Source organism: Neoarius graeffei, chromosome 14 (assembly GCF_027579695.1).
Source record: "Neoarius graeffei isolate fNeoGra1 chromosome 14, fNeoGra1.pri, whole genome shotgun sequence".
NCBI lineage: Eukaryota > Metazoa > Chordata > Actinopteri > Siluriformes > Ariidae > Neoarius > Neoarius graeffei.
Genome location: NC_083582.1, coordinates 42541889 through 42564709, shown reverse-complemented (window position 1 = coordinate 42564709; position 22821 = coordinate 42541889). Strand labels below are relative to the sequence as shown.

General features: G+C 41.9%; 1 protein-coding gene across 1 annotated transcript in view; it reads left to right on the top strand.

Moving 5' to 3' along the window:
• Positions 1-12184: 12184 nt before the first annotated feature.
• The window catches only part of grid2ipb (glutamate receptor, ionotropic, delta 2 (Grid2) interacting protein, b), a 50007-nt gene continuing 39370 nt past the window's right edge, over positions 12185-22821 (top strand). Inside the window, exon 1 of the mRNA XM_060939704.1 lies at positions 12185-12255. Within this exon, the coding sequence (XP_060795687.1) occupies positions 12227-12255 (29 nt within the window). The 5' untranslated portion in view covers positions 12185-12226. The remainder of the gene's footprint in view (positions 12256-22821) is intronic.

Sequence of the window (22821 nt, the reverse complement as noted above, 5' to 3'; positions counted from 1 at the left end):
ATATATATGGCGGCGTAGTGGTTAGCACTGTCGCCTCACAGCAAGAAGGTCCGGGTTCGAGCCCTGTGGCCGGCGAGGGCTTTCCGTGTGGAGTTTGCATGTTCTTCCCGTGTCTGCGTGGGTTTCCTCCGGGTGCTCCGGTTTCCCCCACAGTCCAAAGACATGCAGGTTAGGTTAACTGGTGACTCTAAATTGACCGTAGGTGTGAATGTGAGTGTGAATGGTTGTCTGTGTCTATGTGTCAGCCCTGTGATGACCTGGCGACTTGTCCAGGGTGTACCCCGCCTTTCACCCGTAGTCAGCTGGGATAGGCTCCAGCTTGCCTGCGACCCTGTAGAAGGATAAAGCGGCTAGAGATAATGAGATGAAATAATAATAAATTGTACAAAATCATACATTTGGATAATATCAATTAACTGCACAATTTGTTCTCTCCTAACATGGGTTGCTAAATAATTTGGTCTCATTTCTTGTACAGATTAATAATAATAATAATTTATTATTATTATTATTATTATTATCTGTAGCCGCTTATCCTGTTCTACAGGGTCGCAGGCAAGCTGGAGCCTATCCCAACTGACTATGGGTGAGATGGGCGGGGTACACCCTGGACAAGTCGCCAGGTTATCACAGGGCTGACACATAGCGACAAACAACCATTCACACTCACGTTCACATCTATTGTGAATTTAGAGCCACCAGTTAACCTCACCTGCATGTCTTTGGACTGTTCTGGGTTCGAGCCCAGCGGCCAAAGAGTGCCTTTCTGTGTGGAGTTTGCATGTTCTTCCCGTGTCTGCGTGGGTTTCCTCCAGGTGCTCCGGTTTCCCCCACAGTCCAAAGACATGCAGGTTAGGTTAACTGGTGACTCTAAGTTGACCATGAGTGTGAATGCTTGTTTGTCTTTGTGTGTCAGCCCTGCGATAATCTGGCGACTTGTCAAGTCAAGTTTATTTGTATAGCGCTTTTAACAATAAACATTGTCGCAAAGCAGCTTTACACAATTTGAACGACTTAAAACATGAGCTAATTTTATCCCTAATCTATCCCCAATGAGCAAGCCTGTGGCGACGGTGGCAAGGAAAAACTCCCTCAGATGACATGAGGAAGAAACCTCGAGAGGAACCAGACTCTAAAGGGAACCCATCCTCACCTGGCGACTTGTCCAGGGTGTACTCCGCCTCTCACCCATAGTCAGTTGGGATAGGCTCCAGCTTGCCCACGACCCTGTAGAACAGGATGAGCGGCTACAGATAATGGATGGATGAATGTACAAGGGGAAACAGTTTTATCTCAGTTATCTAATTCAGTGGGAAAATGTTTTAAAATATCATACAATCTTTCTGCTTTTGCTCCTTTTACAAATTTTAAGGATCTTAAGTATAATTTAAATTCATTCAAGAAAGAAACAAATTTGGGGGTTGATTTAAGTGTAAGTGGTTAGCACGGTTGCTTCACAGCAAGAAGGTTCTGGGTTTGAGCCAGAGCCGTAGCCAGCATTTTAAAATCACTGAGGTCCGTAATGCACGCCGAAAAATGTTCTATATATTTAAATGAGGGGGTGAATTACACGTTACACAAGAGTTCTATCCCTGAAACAACTTTTAATGGTGTTTGAACTGAATATCATCAGTCTTGAAAAAAAAAAATCATGTATGTGGTAAGAGTAAGAATAATTTAAGCTTGTTTAATGGTTTGATCTGGCCCAAGCAATGAGGACAAAACTGCCCTGCTTCGAAAATGTAAATTTAACAGCTTGATGAAAGTGCACTGATGGTTACCATGAAAAAAACATGTCTGCTGCACTGCGTTCCTCCCCCGAGTTGCACACTCAATTGCTTTTGTGTTCTTGGTCTCAGAGCCACATGCACGAAACAGACACAGGAGACAGAATCAACGTTTAACATAATTAACAATGCACTTTTTACGGAGACGTTTTAATGTTATTCTTTATTTTTTTTATCCAGTTGACAGTTGAATATTTAGCATAGAAATGTATTTTCAGCTCTTAAAAATGACCGAGGTCCGGACCTCGGTGGCCTCATAGCTGGCTACGGCCATGGTTCGAGCCCAGTGGCTGGTGGGGGCCTTTCTGTGTGGAGTTTGCGAGGGTTTCCTCTGGGTGCTCTGGTTTCCCCCACAGTTCAAAGACATGCGGTTAGGTTAATATGGGACGGCCTTGGGCTGAGGTGCCCTTGAGCGAGGCACCTAAATCCTGACTAGTCCCCGGGTGCTGTTAGCATGGCTGCCCACTGTTCTGGGTATGTGTGCATGCGTGTGTTCACTGCTTCAGATGGGTTAAATGCAGAGAGGAATTTCACAAGCATGTGATGAATAAGGGCGGCACGGTGGTGTAGTGGTTAGCGCTGTTGCCTCACAGCAAGAAGGTCTGGGTTCGAGCCCCATGGCCGGCGAGGGCCTTTCTGTGCGGAGTTTGCATGTTCTCCCCGTGTCCGCGTGGGTTTCCTCCGGGTGCTCCGGTTTCCCCCACAGTCCAAAGACATGCAGGCTAGGTTAACTGGTGACTCTAAATTGACCGTAGGTGTGAATGTGAGTGTGAATGGTTGTCTGTGTCTATGTGTCAGCCCTGTGATGACCTGGCGACTTGTCCAGGGTGTACCCCGCCTTTCGCCCGTAGTCAGCTGGGATAGGCTCCAGCTTGCCTGCGACCCTGTAGAAGGATAAAGCGGCTAGAGATAATTAGATGATATATATATATATATATATATATATATATATATATATATATATAAAAGCAACTTTATTCATCACACGCTTGTGAAATTCCTCTCTGCATTTTATATATATATATATATATATATATATATATATATATAATATACACACACAACTATATTCATTCCATCCATCCATTATCTGTAGCCACTTATCCTGTTCTACAGGGTCGCAGGCAAGCTGGAGCCTATCCCAGCTGACTATGGGCAAGAGGCGGGGTACACCCTGGACAAGTCGCCAGGTTATCGCAGGGCTGACACAGAGACAAACAACCATTCACACTCACATCTACGGTCAATTTAGAGCCACCTACCTACCCTGCATGTCTTTGGACTGTGGGGAAAACCGGAGCACCCGGAGGAAACCCACGCAGACACAGGGAGAACATGCAAACTCCACACAGAAAGGCCCTCTTCGGCCACTGGGCTCGAACCCAGAACCTTCTTGCTGTGAGGCGACAGTGCTCACCACTACACCACCATGCCCACCCCATACATGTTTTTAAATTAGTTTTCTTGCTTGTTTACTTGTTTTCCTTTTTTTTCCTTTCTATCCATGGACATCTTTAACTGCAGCATTTCCTACATAATTTATTTTCACTTTTGTATTATAAATTGTTTATACTGGATTTTTTTTTAAATCAGATTGTTCACTTTGATAATTTCTCAGTTCTTCCCTATATTTAATAGGATGATAACATGATGATGTTGCCATATTGGTTTTGTACATTTGTACTTTTTCATTAAAGTGTTATTTTAAAAAAATAATTTCATTGTGTTAAAAGAGCTATTGACTTGTGTGCTTTCTGACATCTCTCTAACAGGGTCTTCCTATAAATTTGGTTGGAGTTTGTTTGGAATACAGGCTACAGCCTACAAATCTCTTCTCTAAGTCACTCTGGATAATTAGCAATCTGCTAAATGTTCTAAATGTACTTTTAAATGTAATTTAATATAATTAATGTCATTTTATTTTAACATAATTTTTGAAACTATGAATTTTCATACGTATTACACTAGAAAGAAGAAGAAAGCACAACTTTATTCATCACACACTTGTGAAATTTCCTCTCTGCATTTAACCCATCTGAAGCAGTGAACACACACATGCACAATGAGCACACACACATACCCAGAGCAGTGGGCAGCCATGCTAACAGCGCCCGGGGAGCAGTTGAGAGTTAGGTGCCTCGCTCAAGGGCACCTCAGCCCAAGGCCGTCCCATATTAACCTAACCTGCATGTCTTTTGGATTGTGGGGGAAACCAGAGCACCCGGAGGAAACCCACGCAGACGCGGAGAGAACATGCAAACTCCACACAGAAAGGCCCTTGCCAGCCACTGGGTTCTAACCCAGAACCTTCTTGCTGTGAGGCGACCATGCTAACCACTACACCACCGTGCCGCCCAGGTGGTGTAGTGGTTAATGCCGCCCAGGGTATCACACAGCCATTGATTGTATATACAGTCATTGACACCATACCAGACACTTTTTTCAGGAACAGAAGGCTCCTTAAACAATAAAATTCCTGAATACATCCTAAATATGTTCATTCTTGGGTTCTGTGGGTGTTTCGTGTCTTTAAACATCAGACACCCTCACCCAGGTGACTCTGCGGGGGTGATCGGTCCCCGCACTGTGTCCCAGCAGCACTAGACCACAGGCCTGCCTTCTTAACCCAGAAGTTATATGGTCTGGAATCTTCAGCTGCTTGCACAGATCTGCTCTCACCTGCCAATCAGCAGCTGATGCAAGGAGACCTATTGTTGATCATGGCTGTGAGGAAAATGTCTGTCCAACATTGACAAAAGCAATTTAATTCAAATTTATAAAAATGAGAATTAAGTAATAACCATATCAATCATAACAATATTTATAACAATTTCCCCATCATATCTATGAATGAATGAATGAATGAATAAATAACAGACCTGCTGGCTTTATGGACCTGTGAGGAACCCTTGGACTGCACTTTGAGACCACTGATATACGGTATACGGTAAAGTCTTTGGCATAAACACAAACACACATATATACATAAAACACTTAAAACTGTGTACATTAAAATGTTTTTCATTAACTACTCCATATTCACTAATGTTTGCCAATATCTTGTAGACATTTCTGTTCTACAGACTTTGTTACAGTGTTTAGATGATTTGTCCTTATTTTTACTGTATCAGAGCAGTTCCAGATGGACCTCTACAAGGCTCAGGTTGCTGTGGAGGAAACCTTGCTGGAGCTGCAAACACTTCTCAGGTTACAGCACAACTCGGGTGATACCTTCAGGACCTGGTAGCACAGAGAAAAAAAACGTCCAGGACTCAATATCCAGCAACGGATACAACAATTGTAAAAAGGTATGTAAGCATCTCTGTGTCTTTTAAGCTGCCAACTATTTCTCATAGACTGAAGGAGAACAGTGTGTTAGGTTAGGCTAACACTGCATTTGTATTTCTCTCAGAACTGTAACTGAGCTGTTTAGATGATCAGTTTGGATGCGTTTTCTCTTTCGGTGTCCATCTCTTACTCAACATGTTTTGGAAGCTCAGCAGATTCTTACCAACAATACATTTAATTTAGAGTACTCTGTTAAGGAAAAAATTGGGTATTGTATTTTAGTGTAATTTGTGTTTAATTGAATGGGTTCCTTTAAAACAGGGGTCATCAAATCCAGTTCTGGAGGATCAGAGTCCAGTACAAGGGTGATTTTCCACCATCAAAGCATCTACTTAACCTAGTATTAACTAGTGAGTTAAATAAAATGTCTTTGTTCAGGGAAATCACCAAACTGCATTGCATCCTGTCCCTCCATGACTGGAACTAATGACATACCAGAGTGCTTTAAATGAGTGCACAGTCAAAGAACTGTTTGCACGTTCTTTGAAATCCCAAACCGTTTTGCTGCTTTATGGTTCAAAGCCTTTGAGCTGGTAAGATGAGACATGGATTGTGGAAGAGTGTCTATTTGGCACTGGCGGTAAATTATTCAGTTAGCCCTGAGTCACTTACATTTCTAACTGGCCCTTTTGTATGACTGCATTAATTAAATTTAATAAAATGTGATGTTTACATAAGTTAAATTGATGCTCATGTTTCATTTTGGGGAGTTAGTGTATTATGTCACTGTTCATTACTGTTCTGCCTGGGGAACAAGTACACTGAATTCGTACTTGTGATTGAGCCCAGAGTTAAGCTTTCTGAGGAAATCAATCTCCCTTCACAAGTCTTTCCTCAGGGTACACTGTCCAAGTGCGTTTCTGTCATGTGGTTGGGGGATCTTGGCATGTATCATTTAATCTTTCTAATCCAGAGCAAGGGATTTAATTGCACTGGTGTGACTGTGATCTTCTCACAGACGTTCTAATTAGCCTCCACCATCCTGCTACATCCCCATGCTGATACTGGGCCACTTTCCATCCCTTGGAGAGGGAGCTAGCTGTCAGAGTATGGGAGGAAGATATTTATAGCAAAATGGGGCCTCACTTTACCCTTTTTGGAGAGAGAATTATTAAGGATCTGTGCTACACTGTCCCAGTTTCACAGTGTTAGCTCTGCAGGCAAGACTAGACAGACTTGCCAGAGATGCAGAGTCAACGTGACGGAGAAAAGGATTTCGGCACTGTGTGCCCCTCACCTTTTTATGTGTCGGTACTCTGCATGCTTGACTTTGATTATGGAGGACATTGGAAAGGTTCGGCTCCTTGCCTGCTAATGTTTGACTGGAGGATGTGTTGAACGAATTTAGCAGTTACTTAGGTGGGCGAAGTGCACTGGATATTTCTTTTGCTTATGGCTATAGCTACCAACACTTTTTGACTTGGGCAAAATGAAGAGATTCCTGCAAAATAAAAAAGGGAGGTACTCCTTACGCCAAAACCAGAAGTCTGGCTCACGCTATCCACCTAAAGATTTCTGTAAGTTTATATTAACATTTAAAATTGCTTATGCATAGTTGCTGAGAGACTTGTTGATGAGAACATTTATTACCATAGGTTTACATGTATGCCTGTATAATTCTGTTCAAATTTAAAGCCTCTTAACAGATCAGAGCTGAATTAGGGATTCTTTGGTCTGCCCCAATTGGTAAATTGTTAGATTTTGTTCTGCATGTATGCACTGCCAAATTAATATTTTTTCTTGCAGCATGAATGTTTCTCTTGCACACATTGTAAAGTAAGCACCATGTTGTAGAGAGTTTTGGACATTTTGTGAAATGCAGCCGAGCAAAAATGGCGGTGTAACAATCTGTCTTCTAAGTTATGTATTCTCAATGAGGTCAATGACAGCAGAAGGTTTGAGGAGTCAGCTGAGACTTGCTGGCTGTGAGCCTGCATCATACTCTTATACCTCAGTTCCACTGCTTTGCCTGAATATGTGGGTATTGTCATTTACAGAGCAATCTGGCCTGCTTACATGGCTGCTTGTCAAATTGTCAATTATCCTGAAGAGAAACTAGATATCCTAGTCATTCAAAAACAGGTTTGGGGTTTATTAGATATTTGGTGCAGCTCCAGTCATGGAATCATCATGCAGGTGAACATGTTCAGGAAAAAGAAGGGTAAGCTTCTTTCCTTCCTCTCTTACAGTTCTTACCATGCCAACATCTAACCAGGGCTGGCCAGAGGAGTTTGGCTTCCAGCTTGGAGGCACTGGGCCCAGCTATATCCTTACAGTGGAGGAGGGTAGCAGTGCTCACCTGTCTGGCCTTCAGCCTGGAGATCAGGTTCTTGAGATTGAAGGGCAGGATGTGTCCAGTCTGGGAGCTCAGGCTGTTATCACCCTGGCACAGGCACAAAAGAACATCCCACCCAGCATTGGTGTAGTCTCCAGAATACACCAGGTTTGAGAAATAACTGAAGATTTAGAGGACCATGACTGAAGCTCTACCTTCCTAGTTAACTTCCTTTTATTTCCCATTTCTCCCATTTGCTTTTCATGACTGAGTGAGAACAGCCATGTTCTTAAAATCTTTACTCATCTTTCCTATAGAAATTTCTATACCATTTAGTTAAAGCCATGCTCTGCACTAGCAAACCTCTATTTTTTCAATTTTCTTTCCCATTACATAATCATGCTGTTTTCTTATACTTCTTACACACTGTGCCTCTCTATTGGGTATGCTTCACTTTGCTCCTAGAGGCATAATATATTCATCCAACTGTATTCACGTACAGTGGTGCTTGAAAGTTTGTGAACTCTTTAGAATTTTCTATATTTCTGCATAAATATGACCTAAAACATCATCAGATTTTCACACAAGTCTTAAAAGTAGATAAAGAGAACCCAGTTAAACAAATGAGACAAAAATATTATACTTGGTCATTTATTTATTGAGGACAATGATCCAATATTACATATCTGTGAGTGGCAAAAGTATGTGAACCTTTGCTTTCAGTATCATAACTGCAACTAAACATTTCTGGTAACTGTTGATCAGTCCTGCACACCGGCTTGGAGGAATTTTAGCCCGTTCCTCCGTACAGAACAGCTTCAACTCTGGGATGTTGGTGGATTTCCTCACATGAACTGCTCGCTTCAGGTCCTTCCACAACATTTCGATTGGATTAAGGTCAGGACTTTGACTTGGCCATTCCAAAACATTCACTTCATTCTTCTTTAACCATTCTTTGGTAGAACGACTTGTGTGCTTAGGGTCGTTGTCTTGCTGCATGACCCACCTTCTCTTGAGATTCAGTTCATGGACAGATGTCCTGACATTTTCCTTTAGAATTCACTGGTATAATTCAGAATTCATAGTTCCATCAATGATGGCAAGCCGTCCTGGCCCAGATGCAGCAAAACAGGCCCAAACCATGATATTACCACCACCATGTTTTACACATGGGATAAGGTTCTTATGCTGGAATGCAGTGTTTTTCTTTCTCCAAACATAACGCTTCTCATCTAAACTAAAAAGTTATATTTTGGTCTCATCCATCCAAAAATATTTTTCCAACAGCCTTCTGGCTTGTCCACGTGATCTTTAGCAAACTGCAGACGAGCAGCAATGTTCTTTTTGGAGAGCAGTGGCTTTCTCCTTGCAACCCTGCCATGCACACCATTGTTGTTCAGTGTTCTCCTAATGGTGGACTCATGAACATTAACATTAGCCAATGTGAGAGAGGCCTTCAGTTGCTTAGAAGTTACCCTGGGGTCCTTTGTGACCTTGCCGACTATTACATGCCTTGCTCTTGGAGTGATCTTTGTTGGTCGATCACTCCTGGGGAGGGTAATAATGGTCTTTAATTTCCTCCATTTGTACACAATCTGTCTGACTGTGGATTGGTGGATTCCAAACTGTTTAGAGATGGTTTTGTCACCTTTTCCAGCCTGATGAGCATCAACAACACTTTTTCTGAGGTCCTCAGAAATTTCCTTTGTTCGTGCCATGATAAACTTCCACAAACATGTGTTGTGAAGATCAGACTTTGATGGATCCCTGTTCTTTAAATAAAACAGGGTGCCCACTCACATCTGATTGTCATCCCATTGATTGAAAACACCTGACTCTAATTTCACTTTCAAATTAACTGATAATCCAAGAGGTTCACATACTTTTGCCACTCACAGATACGTAATATTGGATCATTTTCCTCAATAAATAAATGACCAAGTATCATATTTTTGTCTCATTTGTTTAACTGGGTTCTCTTTATCTACTTTTAGGACTTGTGTGAAAATCTGATGATGTTTTAGGTCATATTTATGCAGAAATATAGAAAATTCTCAAGGGTTCACAAACTTTCAAGCACCACTGTATATGGCAAGGATGACCTGATGTTTATTTATTTTTCATTTTATTTGTATATCTTACTTCCCTTCTTATAAAACATTCTTCCAAGTAACTCAAATGTCATCGACAGTAGTTAATCTCCCTGTTTTTCTTTGGTTCTGCAGATGGATATCACCCCAGGCCCTGATGGTCGTTTTGGCTTTACAATCGTGGGAGACTGCCCCCTGCTGGTGGAGGACTGCTCTCCCTGCTCCCCCGCTGGGCGCAGTGGTCTGAGGGCTGGTGATTATGTCATGGAAGTGAATGGAATCCCTGTAAAACATCATGAGATGGCTGCTGCCTTAATAAAGGCATCACAGGGTCGCACATTGCGCCTTGGAGTGCTCTGCATGGGCAGCCGGCAGAAGCGTAGCAGCAGCATAGACGAGTGGCAGAAAGGCAATGAAGGCACGCGGCTGGACCGCAAACATAAAGCCTTAGAGTTCAATAAAAGGGTGAGATCACATAAGGAATTATTTTCTTGTGTTAGCAGTGCACAGAAAAAGCACACATATGTAAATTAAAATACTCGTGATGATTCAAGGCCATGTTTTTGTGGAATTATGCCAGATTGAGGAGGTTTTGGGGAACGAGCCTGAGGTGAAAGAGAAGCTGTTTGCTGTGCTAAAGCAGTTTGCTGCTGAAAGGAAGGTGGACTGGCTGGCATCTGTTCTTCCTGACATCCTGACCACTGAGGAGCAGCAGCAACTCATTGCTAATGTCAGGTAAGCATTAGACCTCTAGACAGTTTTTACTGTGTTCTAGTTTTTAACCTCTATTTCAGTGCCTCTCTGACCTGAAACACTTTTAGTATATTTGCACTGTCAGGTGGCCACTAGAGGGCCTCAGTGTTGGTTCATTCACTTGAGATTCAGGTTAATGTTCATTTAAACAGGATGTAATAGGAAATTTTCTGATTTTGCGATGTAGAATCTGGTAATACTTTGCAAGAGGACCTGCAGTGTTTGTGTAAAGTCTTCAGGGTAGATTAGTTGGTGTTAGTCAGTCTGACTACATAAAGCTGTTGATCAGTTGGATTCCATCTGCTACTGTTGCGCTCATCCACTGGCTTTGTTGTGTGTGAGGTGAACATGTCCATAAGTGAAATTCCTCTGCAAACAGTACACTAGTTCTGTGGCATGATATGGCATGTGCATCACCATAGCTGATCCAGTGCTGACACAGCTCTGTGTCCCAACGCAATCTGCCAGCTTGGCAAGCACAGAAATATAAACTGGTTCTTCAGAATAGTTTCTGATTTTAGCTTGGAGTGATTCAGAGAACAAACAATAAAGCAGTCTTTTGAGGAAATTGCTCACCTGGGACCAGAATGCTTCAAAACATATGTTACTCTGTTTGTATCTTTCTTTGGTCAAATTCAGGGCTTTGAACTGGTTCAAGGAACGAAAACGAAAACCGGGAACTTTTTCTATTTCACATGAAACAGAAACGAAACCAGAAACTTTATTATTTTTTATGTTCCGGAACAGAAACGCTTATTAAAAATAATGGTAACCGGTTAATACCGGTTTTTATTTCGTTCCTCAAAGTTTCCGTAGCCTACAAATAAAAAAGTCATTCTTCTCCTGCGCAAGTTTCTATGACCCGCTGGGGTTCACTTCCTGTGTGACGTTTGCTGACTGAATGGAGAGAGCGGGAAGGTGGACTACTATCACGTCTCCACATCTTAAATAAGAGGTAAATATTGCAGTCTATCGTTATTCAAAAACGTCAATTTCAAACACGATATAAATATATTTGTCCACGTTAATGAGAGGCTCGCGAACATTAAATGACGTTAACCTCTGTTAGCCTATCAATGCATAGGGCCTGACTAGCCTTTGGTAACACACTAAACGAATTATCTTTCATTTTTGGCACTTTTTCTGTTTGTGTAGATGGGAAGACATACTGAGAATCCAAATCGCCAACATTTGAAATAATAATTGTTTTGAATTATTTCTTGTCTTATTTAATGAAGGCTGTAATAGAATTAGCCTACATTTGGCTTAAGCTGGATGAGACAGAGACATAATTTTATAGCCATTTGTTAAACAGCTGACAGGGAACGTAATTAACCATTCTGGGAACGAAATTTTTTTGTTCTAACCGGTTCGGGAACGTCTATTTAATGGTGGAACCCAAAACCGGAAACGTTAAAATTCTGTTTCTGTTCGGAACGAACCAATAGGAAAAAAATTCTGGTTCAAAGCCCTGGTCAAATTATAGGGTGTGTTTGAGTCTTTAGAGAGCAGGGCAGTTAATGTGGACATCAGCATCTGCTCAGGGGCTACTACCACTATCTTGATGCCAAAAACACTTACACTACATAATGTATGATGATGATCAGTGTGTTTTTCGAAGCTGTTGCCTTCAACTACACCATGAATTTGGGAAGACAAAAACTAGTGCATGCAACCCTGAGGTATATGGGGTGTGTCCCCACAAAATGAGTCCAGCTGGCCAAAAAAAAAGTTGTTTTATTCTCTCTCACTGACATATCACTGCAGTGACGTGGCCACAAAGTTTCTAGGGAAGAATTACTAATGGTTTCCCTTTGCCTTCTATTGGATTATTCTAGAGATTTCTCCTCTCAACCATTCACACATGGGCAATTTAGAGTAGCCAGTTAACCTAACTGTATGTCTTTGGACTGTGGGAGAAACCGGCGCACCCAGAGGAAACCCACGCAGACACAGAAAGGCCTCCGTCAGCCATGATGTTCGAACCCAGAACCTTCTTGCTGTGAGTCAACAGTGATAAGCATTTCGCCACCTGTTGTTTTATTAGATATTTTAAATCTCTAATAAATTATCTTTAAAATAATGGGTTATTTGTTGAATTTGTTGCAGCCAATCTAGAGAAATTTGCAGAAATGTTTAAGGTATCATCAGCTTAACAGAAAATCAAATTTGGAGATGTGTAAATTGAGATTAATGCACAACACACACTTATTTACTCTACAAAGTCATATTTATAGGTTGTTTTACAGTATAATATATTGGTGACAGTTACATAATAGATTAAGGAATGTATTTAGAGCAAAATTAGAAAAACTATACTGTATGTGGGTCTTTTTTTTTTTATGCGCTCTTGTTTCAAAGTGTTTTATCTAAGAATGAACTTTTTCTACACTGGACTCAATTTGTAGTGACGCCCCATATGCAGTATGCTATGGCTGGAATTTCTTAATCTACATACCCTCTAGAGAAGTGTGACAGAGGAGATTACAAATGTTGGATGTGACTATGTGGACCGACTTGGCTGATACATCATATAATTTATTTAAATGCTCCTACTGGGTTTGTACTGCATTCAGAAACCTGTTGTTTAAATTCTTGCTGAACTGTGATCTGTCCTGTATCTGAGCCCCAGAAGCAAGATGTATCTCTATAAGCAATGTTTCTACTGGGTATAAATTCAAATAGTCACAGAATTATGCATACAACTGATAGTTGGTGTAATGAAAAACAGATTATATACATTTCGACATTTTTTGATTTCCATTTCTAACCCACTGAACAGTATCTGGGTCAGTGTTTTAACACTATGAGTATAGCACAGTTTGTGATGGCCTACTGGGATGCTACCCAGCCTTCACTACTAATATTCACTTTAGCTGGGGGTAGAAAAATACTGTTTGACTCGGTTGTCATGGTGCTGAACCATACAGACAGAGTGTCTCCGTACAGGCAGAATATTAAAATATGTTAATTTGCAGGCCTGCAGACATTTCATATTTCTCTCTTTTCATCTCATTTTTCAGCATTATGTCTTTGCAGCTCATTATGAAGTGGGTGTACTCTTTTGACAGTTTCTTACTGGTTTCGAATAATACAAAGACTATTCAGTTGCTTTCTTCTCTGTCACAGTAGTGCCTTTTTTCCCCATTTGATTCAGAGTAAACAACATCCTTGAAAAGAAAGGTGGGTTATTTGGTATTTTTCATTGGTGGCAAATTACAGATTGCTGAATTTAGATTTGAATGTTGCTACTACATCCATAGTGTAAATAAATCCAATTTATTTAACATTATTCATGCTAACAAGTCATACGAATTTAAGTAAGTAAGAAGTATTTTCCAACAGTTTGAACTGACAGTGGATTTTTTTCCACTGTTTTGAATGGAGTACAGGATATGCTTGTTTAAAGTATGTGAAGCAGCCTAAAACTTCAGTCAGTTTCTTTTTAACATATAAGTCTTATTCCTTCAGCTTTCTGAGCTGCCATCAGGTAACCTGATTGCATCATTTGCTGTTAGAGTTGTGTACTGAACCAGCTGTATTATCATGCATGAGAATGCTATAAAGTATTAATGTGTGTATATACTTATGTGGGCTGTCTCTACAGTCTGATTACCAAATGGTATTTGAGCAAGTGCTCTCTTTTCTGTTTGAAACTACTTTGGCTTTTTTTTGGATAAAGAAGAAATAAAGAATCCATGATGGTATGTAATAAGGAAACCTGCTGCTATTGACTTAGTGATGAAATTTGCAAAAAATGTTCTTCAGATGTACTGCATTTAAAAAGCAAATATATTATAAATATGTTATAACGACAGAATCACAAATTAGTTAGTATTTCCGAATGCATTGTATATGTACTGTTTGTGCTGGTCTCTTTCCACACTTAATTGTCTCCCCTTTTACCTGATGGTGCTCACCTCACTAGACCCATCATATTTAATATTTGAGCTACTGCACTCAGCTCTGCATATGTAATGTGCACCCGGAGGCAGCTGGGGATTGTCATAACAGTCTTCAGCACATAATTATTTACATTTTCCCCCGAAGTCTTTTGAGCACAGTTAATAGCAATTCTTTGACTTAAAATGCATCATTTAAAATTTAATTTAAATGCAGCTATTGTTAAGTCTTGAACATTTAGTTTAGAGTTCTTTTCTGATAAATGCATTTGCCTTGTCAGTGGATAATGAGTTGTAGTTGATAATGTGCTGTACTGTTGTTCAAAGAGACACCAGTTACACACACACACACACACACACACACACACACACACACACTATATTATATATATATCTCCTTCTCACCCCCGGCGGGGGGGTGGTATCCATGTCATCCTCAAGCTCGGGTCCTCTACCAGAGGCCTGGGAGTTTGAGGGTTCTGCACAGTATCTTCGATGTTCCTAGGACTGCGCTCTTCTGGACTGAGGCTTCAGATGTTGTTCCTGGGATTTGCTGGAGCCACTCTCCCAGTTTGGGGGTTACTGCCCCAAGTGCCCCCACTACCACGGGGACCACGCAACCCTTGACCTTCCACATCCGTTCCAGCTGCTCTTTCAACCCTTGATACTTCTCAAGTTTCTCATGTTCCTTCTTCCTGATGTTGGTGTCAGCTGGGATCGCCACATCTATCACCACCACCCTCTTCTGCTCTTTGTCCACCACCACTATGTCCGGTTGGTTAGCCAGGATCTGTTTGTCAGTCTGGAAGCTGAAGTCCCACAGAACCTTGGCCCTGTTGTTCTCAGCCACCTTCTGTGGTATGGCCCATTGGGACTTGGGTACTTCTATTCCATACTGGTTGCAGATGTTCCTGTATACTATCCCAGCCACTTGGTTGTGCCTCTCCATGTACGCTGATCCAGCTAGCATCTTACACCCTGCTACTATGTGCTGGACTGTTTCAGGGGCTTCTTTGCACAGTCTGCATCTTGGGTCTGATCTACTCTGGTAGATCCTGGCCTCTATGGCTCTTGTGCTTATGGCCTGTTCTTGTGCCGCCATGATTAGTGCCTCTGTGCTGTCTGTCAGTCCTGCATTATCCAGCCACTGGTAGGATTTCTTGATATCAGCCACTTCCTCTATCTGACGGTGGTACATGCCATGTAGGGGTTTGTCTCTCCAGGTTGTCTGTTCCTCCTGAGGAGCTTTCTAGTCTTGATATCTGTGGCTTCTATCTCCTCCTTTGGCCAGTTTATGATACCAGCGGGGTATCTGATGACTGGTAGTGCGTACATGATGGCTCGGACCTTGTTCTTACCATTCAGCTGACTTTTCAGGACCTGCCTTACTCTCTGGAGGTATTTGGCTGTGGTTGACTTCCTTGTGGCTTCTTCATGGTTTCCATTAGCCTGTGGGATGCCAAGGTACTTGTAGCTGTCTTGGATATCACCTATGTTGCCCTCTGGTAGGTCAACCCCCTCAGTCCGGATCATCTTGCCTCTCTTTGAGACCATCCAGCCACACTTGTCCAATCTGAATGACATCCCTATGTCATCGCTGTAGATCCGGGTGGCTTTCTTGTAGTCAATCCAGGCAGTGCACAGGTTGGTCTGTCTCTTCTTACAGTCTCGGGCAACTGTTCTAACTGGAGTGCAGTTAGCTTCTTCAGCCAGTGCGTATGGATCATATCGGGGTGCTGACACTCTTTCTTGGACGTCTGCCATTGAGATGGTTACTGGTTCTTGTTCAGGGAGGTTGCTGTGGTCAGCTCTTAGGTGTTGTGTGATGCCTTTCTTTCCCATATGTCTTTCCAGTATTTTTCTAATCCTCTCTTCCATGGTGGATACTGTTTATGTCCCGAGATTACTGTTGCTGTACTGTGTATCAGCTTGTTGGTCTCAGTGATGGTTCTTGTGGAGATTGTCTTCAGAGCAGCATTCACATCTACTAGTAGATCTTCTGAAGGTACTTGGCAACTCAGCTTCGGTATTCGTCGGGAGCTCCAGGTTTCCAGTTGGGTCACGATCTTCCTTCTCAGGTCAGCAGCTCTTGTTAGCTGTTGGGGCTTGGTACCCAATCTCTGGTTGTGGCCTGTCTTCCTGGCTCCCCCTTGTATTTCATTAATCTCTAGTTAATGATGGACTTCCTTGATTGTGGGTTTTGAAGTATCCAATGGTCCCACATTCGCTGCATGTATCCCCTCTCTCTGGGATTGCTTGTATAGTAGCATTCCAGCAAATCCGTATTTTTTGTCCTCGTCCATCGATGTCTTGTTCCAGTAGCCCTGGTTGACCCGGGCAACGTCTGAGCCGGTATGACTCTATCAGTTATGTCTTCACTCATTCCTGAGGTAGGCTGATATATCATGAGGGCCCTTACTGGATGATGTTTTGCCCCGACCGGGATTCGAACCCCGATCTCCTGCGTCGTAGTCAGTGAGCGTTACCACTGTACTATCCAGCTGATAGTGTGTGTGTGTGTATATATATATATATATATATAGAGAGAGAGAGAGTTAGGTCCATAAATATTTGGACAGAGGCAACATTTTTCTAATTTTGGTTCTGTACATTACCACAATGAATTGTGAACAAAACAATTCAGATGCAGTTGAAGTTCAGACTTTCAGCTTTAATTCAGTGGGTTGAACAAAATGATTGCATAAAAATGTGAGGAACTAAAGCATTTTTTTAAACACAATCCCTTCATTTCAGGGGCTCAAAAGTAATTGGACAAATTAAATAATTGTAAGGTGGTGTAGTGGTTAGCGCTGTCGCCTCACAGCAAGAAGGTCCTGGGTTCGAGCCCCGGGGCCGGCGAGGGCCCTTCTGTGTGGAGTTTGCATGTTCTCCCCGTGTCCGCGTGGGTTTCCTCCGGGTGCTCCGGTTTCCCCCACAGTCCAAAGACATGCAGGTTAGGTTAACTGGTGACTCTAAAATTGACCGTAGGTGTGAATGTGAGTGTGAATGGTTGTCTGTGTCTATGTGTTAGCCCTGTGATGACCTGGCGACTTGTCCAGGGTGTACCCCGCCTTTCGCCCGTAGTCAGCTGGGATAGGCTCCAGCTTGCCTGCGACCCTGTAGAAGGATAAAGCGGCTAGAGATAATGAATGAATGAATGAATGAATAATTGTAAATAAAATGTTCATTTCTAATACTTGGTTGAAAACCCTTTGTTGGCAATGACTGCCTGAAGTCTTGAACTCATGGACATCACCAGACGCTGTGTTTCCTCCTTTTTAATGCTCTGCCAGGCCTTTACTGCAGCGGTTTTCAGTTGCTGTTTGTTTGTGGGCCTTTCTGTCTGAAGTTTAGTCTTTAACAAGTGAAATGCCTGCTCAATTGGGTTGAAATCAGGTAACTGACTTGGCCATTCAAGAATATTCCACTTCTTTGCTTTAATAAACTCCTGGGTTGCTTTGGCTTTATGTTTTGGGTCATTGTCCATCTGTATTATAAAACGCCGACCAATCAGTTTGGCTGGATTTGAGCACACAGTATGTCTCTGAATACCTCAGAATTCATCCGGCTGCTTCTGTCCTGTGTCACATCATCAATAAACACTAGTGAGCCAGTGCCACTGGCAGCCATGCATGCCCAAGCCATCACACTGCCTCCGCCGTGTTTTACAGATGATGTGGTATCCACTGGATCATGAGCTGTACCACGCCTTCGCCATACTTTTTTCTTTCCATCACTCTGGTAGAGGTTGATCTTGGTTTCATCTGTCCAAAGAATGTTCTTCTAGAACTGTGCTGGCTTTTTTAGATGTTTTTTAGCAAAGTCCAATCTAGCTTTTTTATTTTTGAGGCTTACGAGTGGCTTGCACTGTGCAGTGAACCCTCTGTATTTACTTTCATGCAGTCTTCTCTTTATGGTAGATTTGGATATTGATACGCCTACCTCCTAGAGAGTGTTGTTCACTTGGTTGGCTGTTGTGAAGGGGTTTCTCTTCACCATGGAAATTATTCTGCGATCATCCACTACTGTTGTCTTCTGTGAGTGTCCAGGTCTTTTTGCATTGATGAGTTCACCAGTGCTTTCTTTCTTTCTCAGGATGTACCAAACTGTAGATTTTGCCACTTCTAATATTGTAGCAATTTCTTGGATGGGTTTTTTCTGTTTTTGCAGCTTAAGGGATGGCTTGTTTCACCTGCATGGAGAGCTCCTTTGACCGCATGTTTTCTTCACAGCAAAATCTTCCAAATGCAAGCACCACACCTCAAATCAACTCCAGGCCTTTTATCTGCTTAATTGAGAATGACATAACAAAGAAATTTCCCACACCTGCCCATGAAATAGCCTTTGAGTCAATTGTCCAATTACTTTTGGTCCCTTTAAAAACAGGGTGGCACATGTTAAGGAGCTGAAACTCCTAAACCCTTCATCCAATTTTAATGTGGATACCCTCAAATGAAAGCTGAAAGTCTGGACTTTATGTCCATTATATAACTATAACTTGAATATGTTTCAGTAAACAGGTAAAAAAAACAAAATTTGTCAGTGTCCAAATATATATGGACCTGTGTGTGTGTGTGTGTGTGTGTGTGTGTGTGTGTGTGTGTGTATGTATGTGTGTGTATATATATATATATATATATATATATATATATATATATATATATATATATATATATATATATATATATATAAATAAAAAGTTATTCCACAAAATTGGGTTGTACATGAGCTGATAGCCGATGAGGAGCATAGCGCTGAGTTGGCTATAAGCCATGTACAACGAGATTGATGGAATAACTGTTTTACTCTATCCACATTCACTGGATTTTGAGAAACAGAGCATTTTACTTTTTTTTGCAAATTCAATAAATAAAAACTTTGTACAAAACCACCAACAAAATCATTTCCACTTAGAATGTAAATAAATTGGCAGAATGACAGTAGCAGTTTGTGAAAAATTCTATAAGAATAATTATTGAAAAATAAAAAAGATATGTTCTTACCATCAAATATTTTCATTCCATATTTTGTAGTTTTGTTTTTTAGTAGAGTTTTTATTTTGTCCTAGGTTGGTTTAGCAACCTGTTCCGACGTTTTGTTTTTCTCTATTCATGGTATATAGGCTGATAGTCTAGTCGTAGAGTAGCCAGTTAGAGCACACAATTGCTCATATCTAGTGAATGTGTGTATAATCCAGCCACTGGGGGTGCATAAGCATACTCTTGGTGCTGGTCCCAAACCCAGATAAATTGGAGAGGGTTGCGTCAGGAAGGGCATCCGGCGTAAAACCGTGCCAAATCTAACATGCGGAATGAAAAGAGAAATACCATACCGGATCGGTCGGGGCCTGGGTTAACAACGACCGCCTCTAGTACTGTTGGTCACCAGGGTGCCGGTGGAAAGTGTGCTAATGTTGCGCCAAAATGGAGAAGGAGAAAGAGAGGGGGGAGGTGTGTTAGGAGAGAGCGTGAAAGATGGAAGGGAAGGAGCTTAGAATTGAGGGTAGGAACACTGAATGTGGGAACATTGACTGGCAGAGCGAGAGAGTTAGCAGGTATGATGGAAAGAAGGAAGTTGGACATTTTGTGTGTGCAGGAGACGAGGTGGAAAGGAAGCAAGGCCAAGAACATTGGAGATGGATGCAAGTTGTTTTATTATGGAGTCGATGAAAAGAGAAATGGTGTTGGTATTGTTTTGAGGGGAGAGTTGGTCAACAGTGTGATTGATGTGAAGAGAGTGTCAGAGTGATAGGCATGAAGTTGGAGATTCAAGGAGTGGTAATCAATGTTGTGTGTGCCCCACAGGTTGGATGTGAGAATGAAGAGAAAGAGTCTTTCTGGGAAAATATGGATGAAGTGGTAGAAAGTATACCGAAGGAGGAGCGTGTGCTGATAGGAGCAGATTTCAACGGACATATTGGCGAGGGAAACAGAGAAGATGAGGACATGATGGGCAGATACGGTGTAAGAGAGAGAAATGTGGAAGGGCAAATGGTGGTTGATTTTTCAAAGAGGATGAATTTGGCAATAGTCAATACATACTTCGAGAAGAAAGAGCAGCACAGGGTGATGTTTAAGAGTGGAGGAAGATCTACACAGGTGGACTACATATTCTTCAGAAGGGGTAACCTGAAGGAGAGTGGTGGAAACTAAGAGGTTGAACATCAGAAGGAGTTTAGGGAGGAAATGAGACAAGCATTGAGTGGTCATGGAAGTCTGCCAGAAGATTGGAATACTACTGCTGTACTAGTAAGAGAGGCAGCAAGGAAGGTGCTAGGGTGGTCATCGGGAAGGAGGAAGGAAGACAAGGAGACATGGTGGTGGAACAAAGAAGTGCAGGAAATTATAAAAGAGAAGAGGCTAGCAAAGAAGAATTGGGATGATGAGAGAGACGAGGAAAGCAGGCGGTTATACAGAGAGACGAGACAGAAGACAAAAAAAGCGGTAGCGAAGGCGAAAGCAGATGCATACCAGGAGTTGTACGAAAGACTGGAGACCAAAGAAGGAGAGAAAGACCTGTACAGACTAGCTAGACAGAGAAACAGGGAAGCGAGGGATGTACAGCAGGTAAGAGTGATGAAAGATGTAAATGGGAATGTGCTGACAAATAAAGAGAGTGTATTAAGAAGGTGGAAAGAGTACTTTGAGGATTTATTAAATGAGGAGAATCCAAGAGAGAAAAGGTCAGATTCATTGGAGACAGCAAATCAGGAAGCAGAGTTGGTCAGTAAGGATGAGGTGAGGGCAGCCATGACAAGAATGAAGACTGGGAAAGCAGTCGGACCAGATGGTATCCCGATTGAGGCTTGGAGATGTTTGGGTGAGACGGCTGTGGAGTTCCTAACGAGATTGTTTAATAAGATCCTAGAGAATGAGAAAATGCCAAATGAATGGAGAAAGAGTGTGCTAGTCCCAATGTACAAGACTAAGGGAGATGTACAGAGCTGCAGTAATTACAGAGGAATAAAATTGATGAGCCACACCATGAAGCTATGGGAAAGGGTATTGGAGGTGAGATTGAGAAGAGAGGTAGCAATCTGTGAACAGCAGTACAGGTTTATGCCAAGGAAGAGCACGTCGGATGCAATTTTTGCTTTAAGAATGTTAATGGAGAAGTACAGAGAAGGCCAGAGAAAGCTACATTGTATGTTTGTAGACCTGGAGAAGGCATACGATAGAGTGCCGAGAGATGAGTTATGGTATTGTATGAGAGAGTGTGGCGTGAATGAGAAGTATATTAGAGTGGTGCAAGACATGTATGAGAACAGTGAAACAGCAGTGAGGTGTGCAGTTGGAACAACTGAATGGTTCAAGGCGAAGGTGGGACTCCATCAAGGATCTGCTTTGAGTCCTTTCTTGTTTGCCATAGTGATGGATAGCTTGACGGACGAAGTGAGGCAAGAGTCACCATGGAACATGATGTTTGCGGATGATATTGTGATATGTAGTGAAAGTAGAAAGGAGGTTGAGTTGGGTTTGGAGAGATGGAGGTATGCATTGGAATGAAGGTGAGCAGTAGCAAAACAGAATACATGTGCATCAATGAGAATGGGGATGAGAGTGTAGTGAAGATGCAAGGAGTAGACATAAAGAAAGTTGGTGAATTCAAGTACCCGGGGTCAACTGTGCAGGAAAATGGGGGCTGCGATAGTGAGGTGAGAAAGAGAGTGCAGGCAGGGTAGAACAGTTGGGGAAGGATTTCGGGAGTCATTTGTGATCGGAAAGTCCCAGCAAAAGTGAAAGGTAAGATGTATAAGACAGTACACTGTGTGCACAATTATTAGGCAAGTTGTATTCCTGATGATTAATTTTATTGTTGAACAAATACAGTGCTCTCAGTCAATCCAAATTGTTAATAAACCTAAAACCAGAATGATTAACAAAGGAAAGGGGAGTTTAGGCCTTCTCAGGGGAATATATAAGTGTGCAGAATTATTAGGCAACATTTAGTGTGCAGAATTATTATGCAACTAAATGAAAAGCTTAAAGTTTCCCATCTCACTTGTTTATTTTAATTTTCAGTGTAACAAATAAACAACTCAGAATTAACAAATAAACACTTCTAGCATTTCAAAAATATTCAGTGACCAATATAGCCACCCTTCTTTTCAATAACTGCCATGAGCCTTCCATCCAGTCTGTTAGTTTTTTGATTTGTTGACGATCAACTTTTTGTGCAGGAGCAACCATGGCCTCCCAAATGCTATTCAGAGTGGTGTATTGTCTTCCCTCGCTGTAAATCTCATGCTTAAGAAGGGGCCACAAGTACTCAATAGGGTTTAAGTCAGGTGAGGAAGGGGGCCATGTCATTACTTTGTCATCTTTAAGGCCTTTGTGGGCTCGCCAAGCAGTGGAGTACTTGGGTGCATGTGATGGTGCATTGTTCTGCATAACAATCATGGCCTTCTTGAATGATGCAGACTTCTTCCCATACCACTGCTTGAAGAATGTATCTTTTAGAAACTGGCAGTAGGTTTGGAAGTTGATGTTAAGTCCATCTTCAACCTGAAATGGTCAAACTAGCTCATCCTTAATAATAGCAGCCCATGCCATTACCCCTCCACCACCTTGCTGGTGTCTGGTGTCTTGCTGGGCACTTTGAGTCAAAGTGCCCTGTGTCCATTAGTTATCCAGCTATGGGCCCATCCATCTGGTCTATCCAGAGTC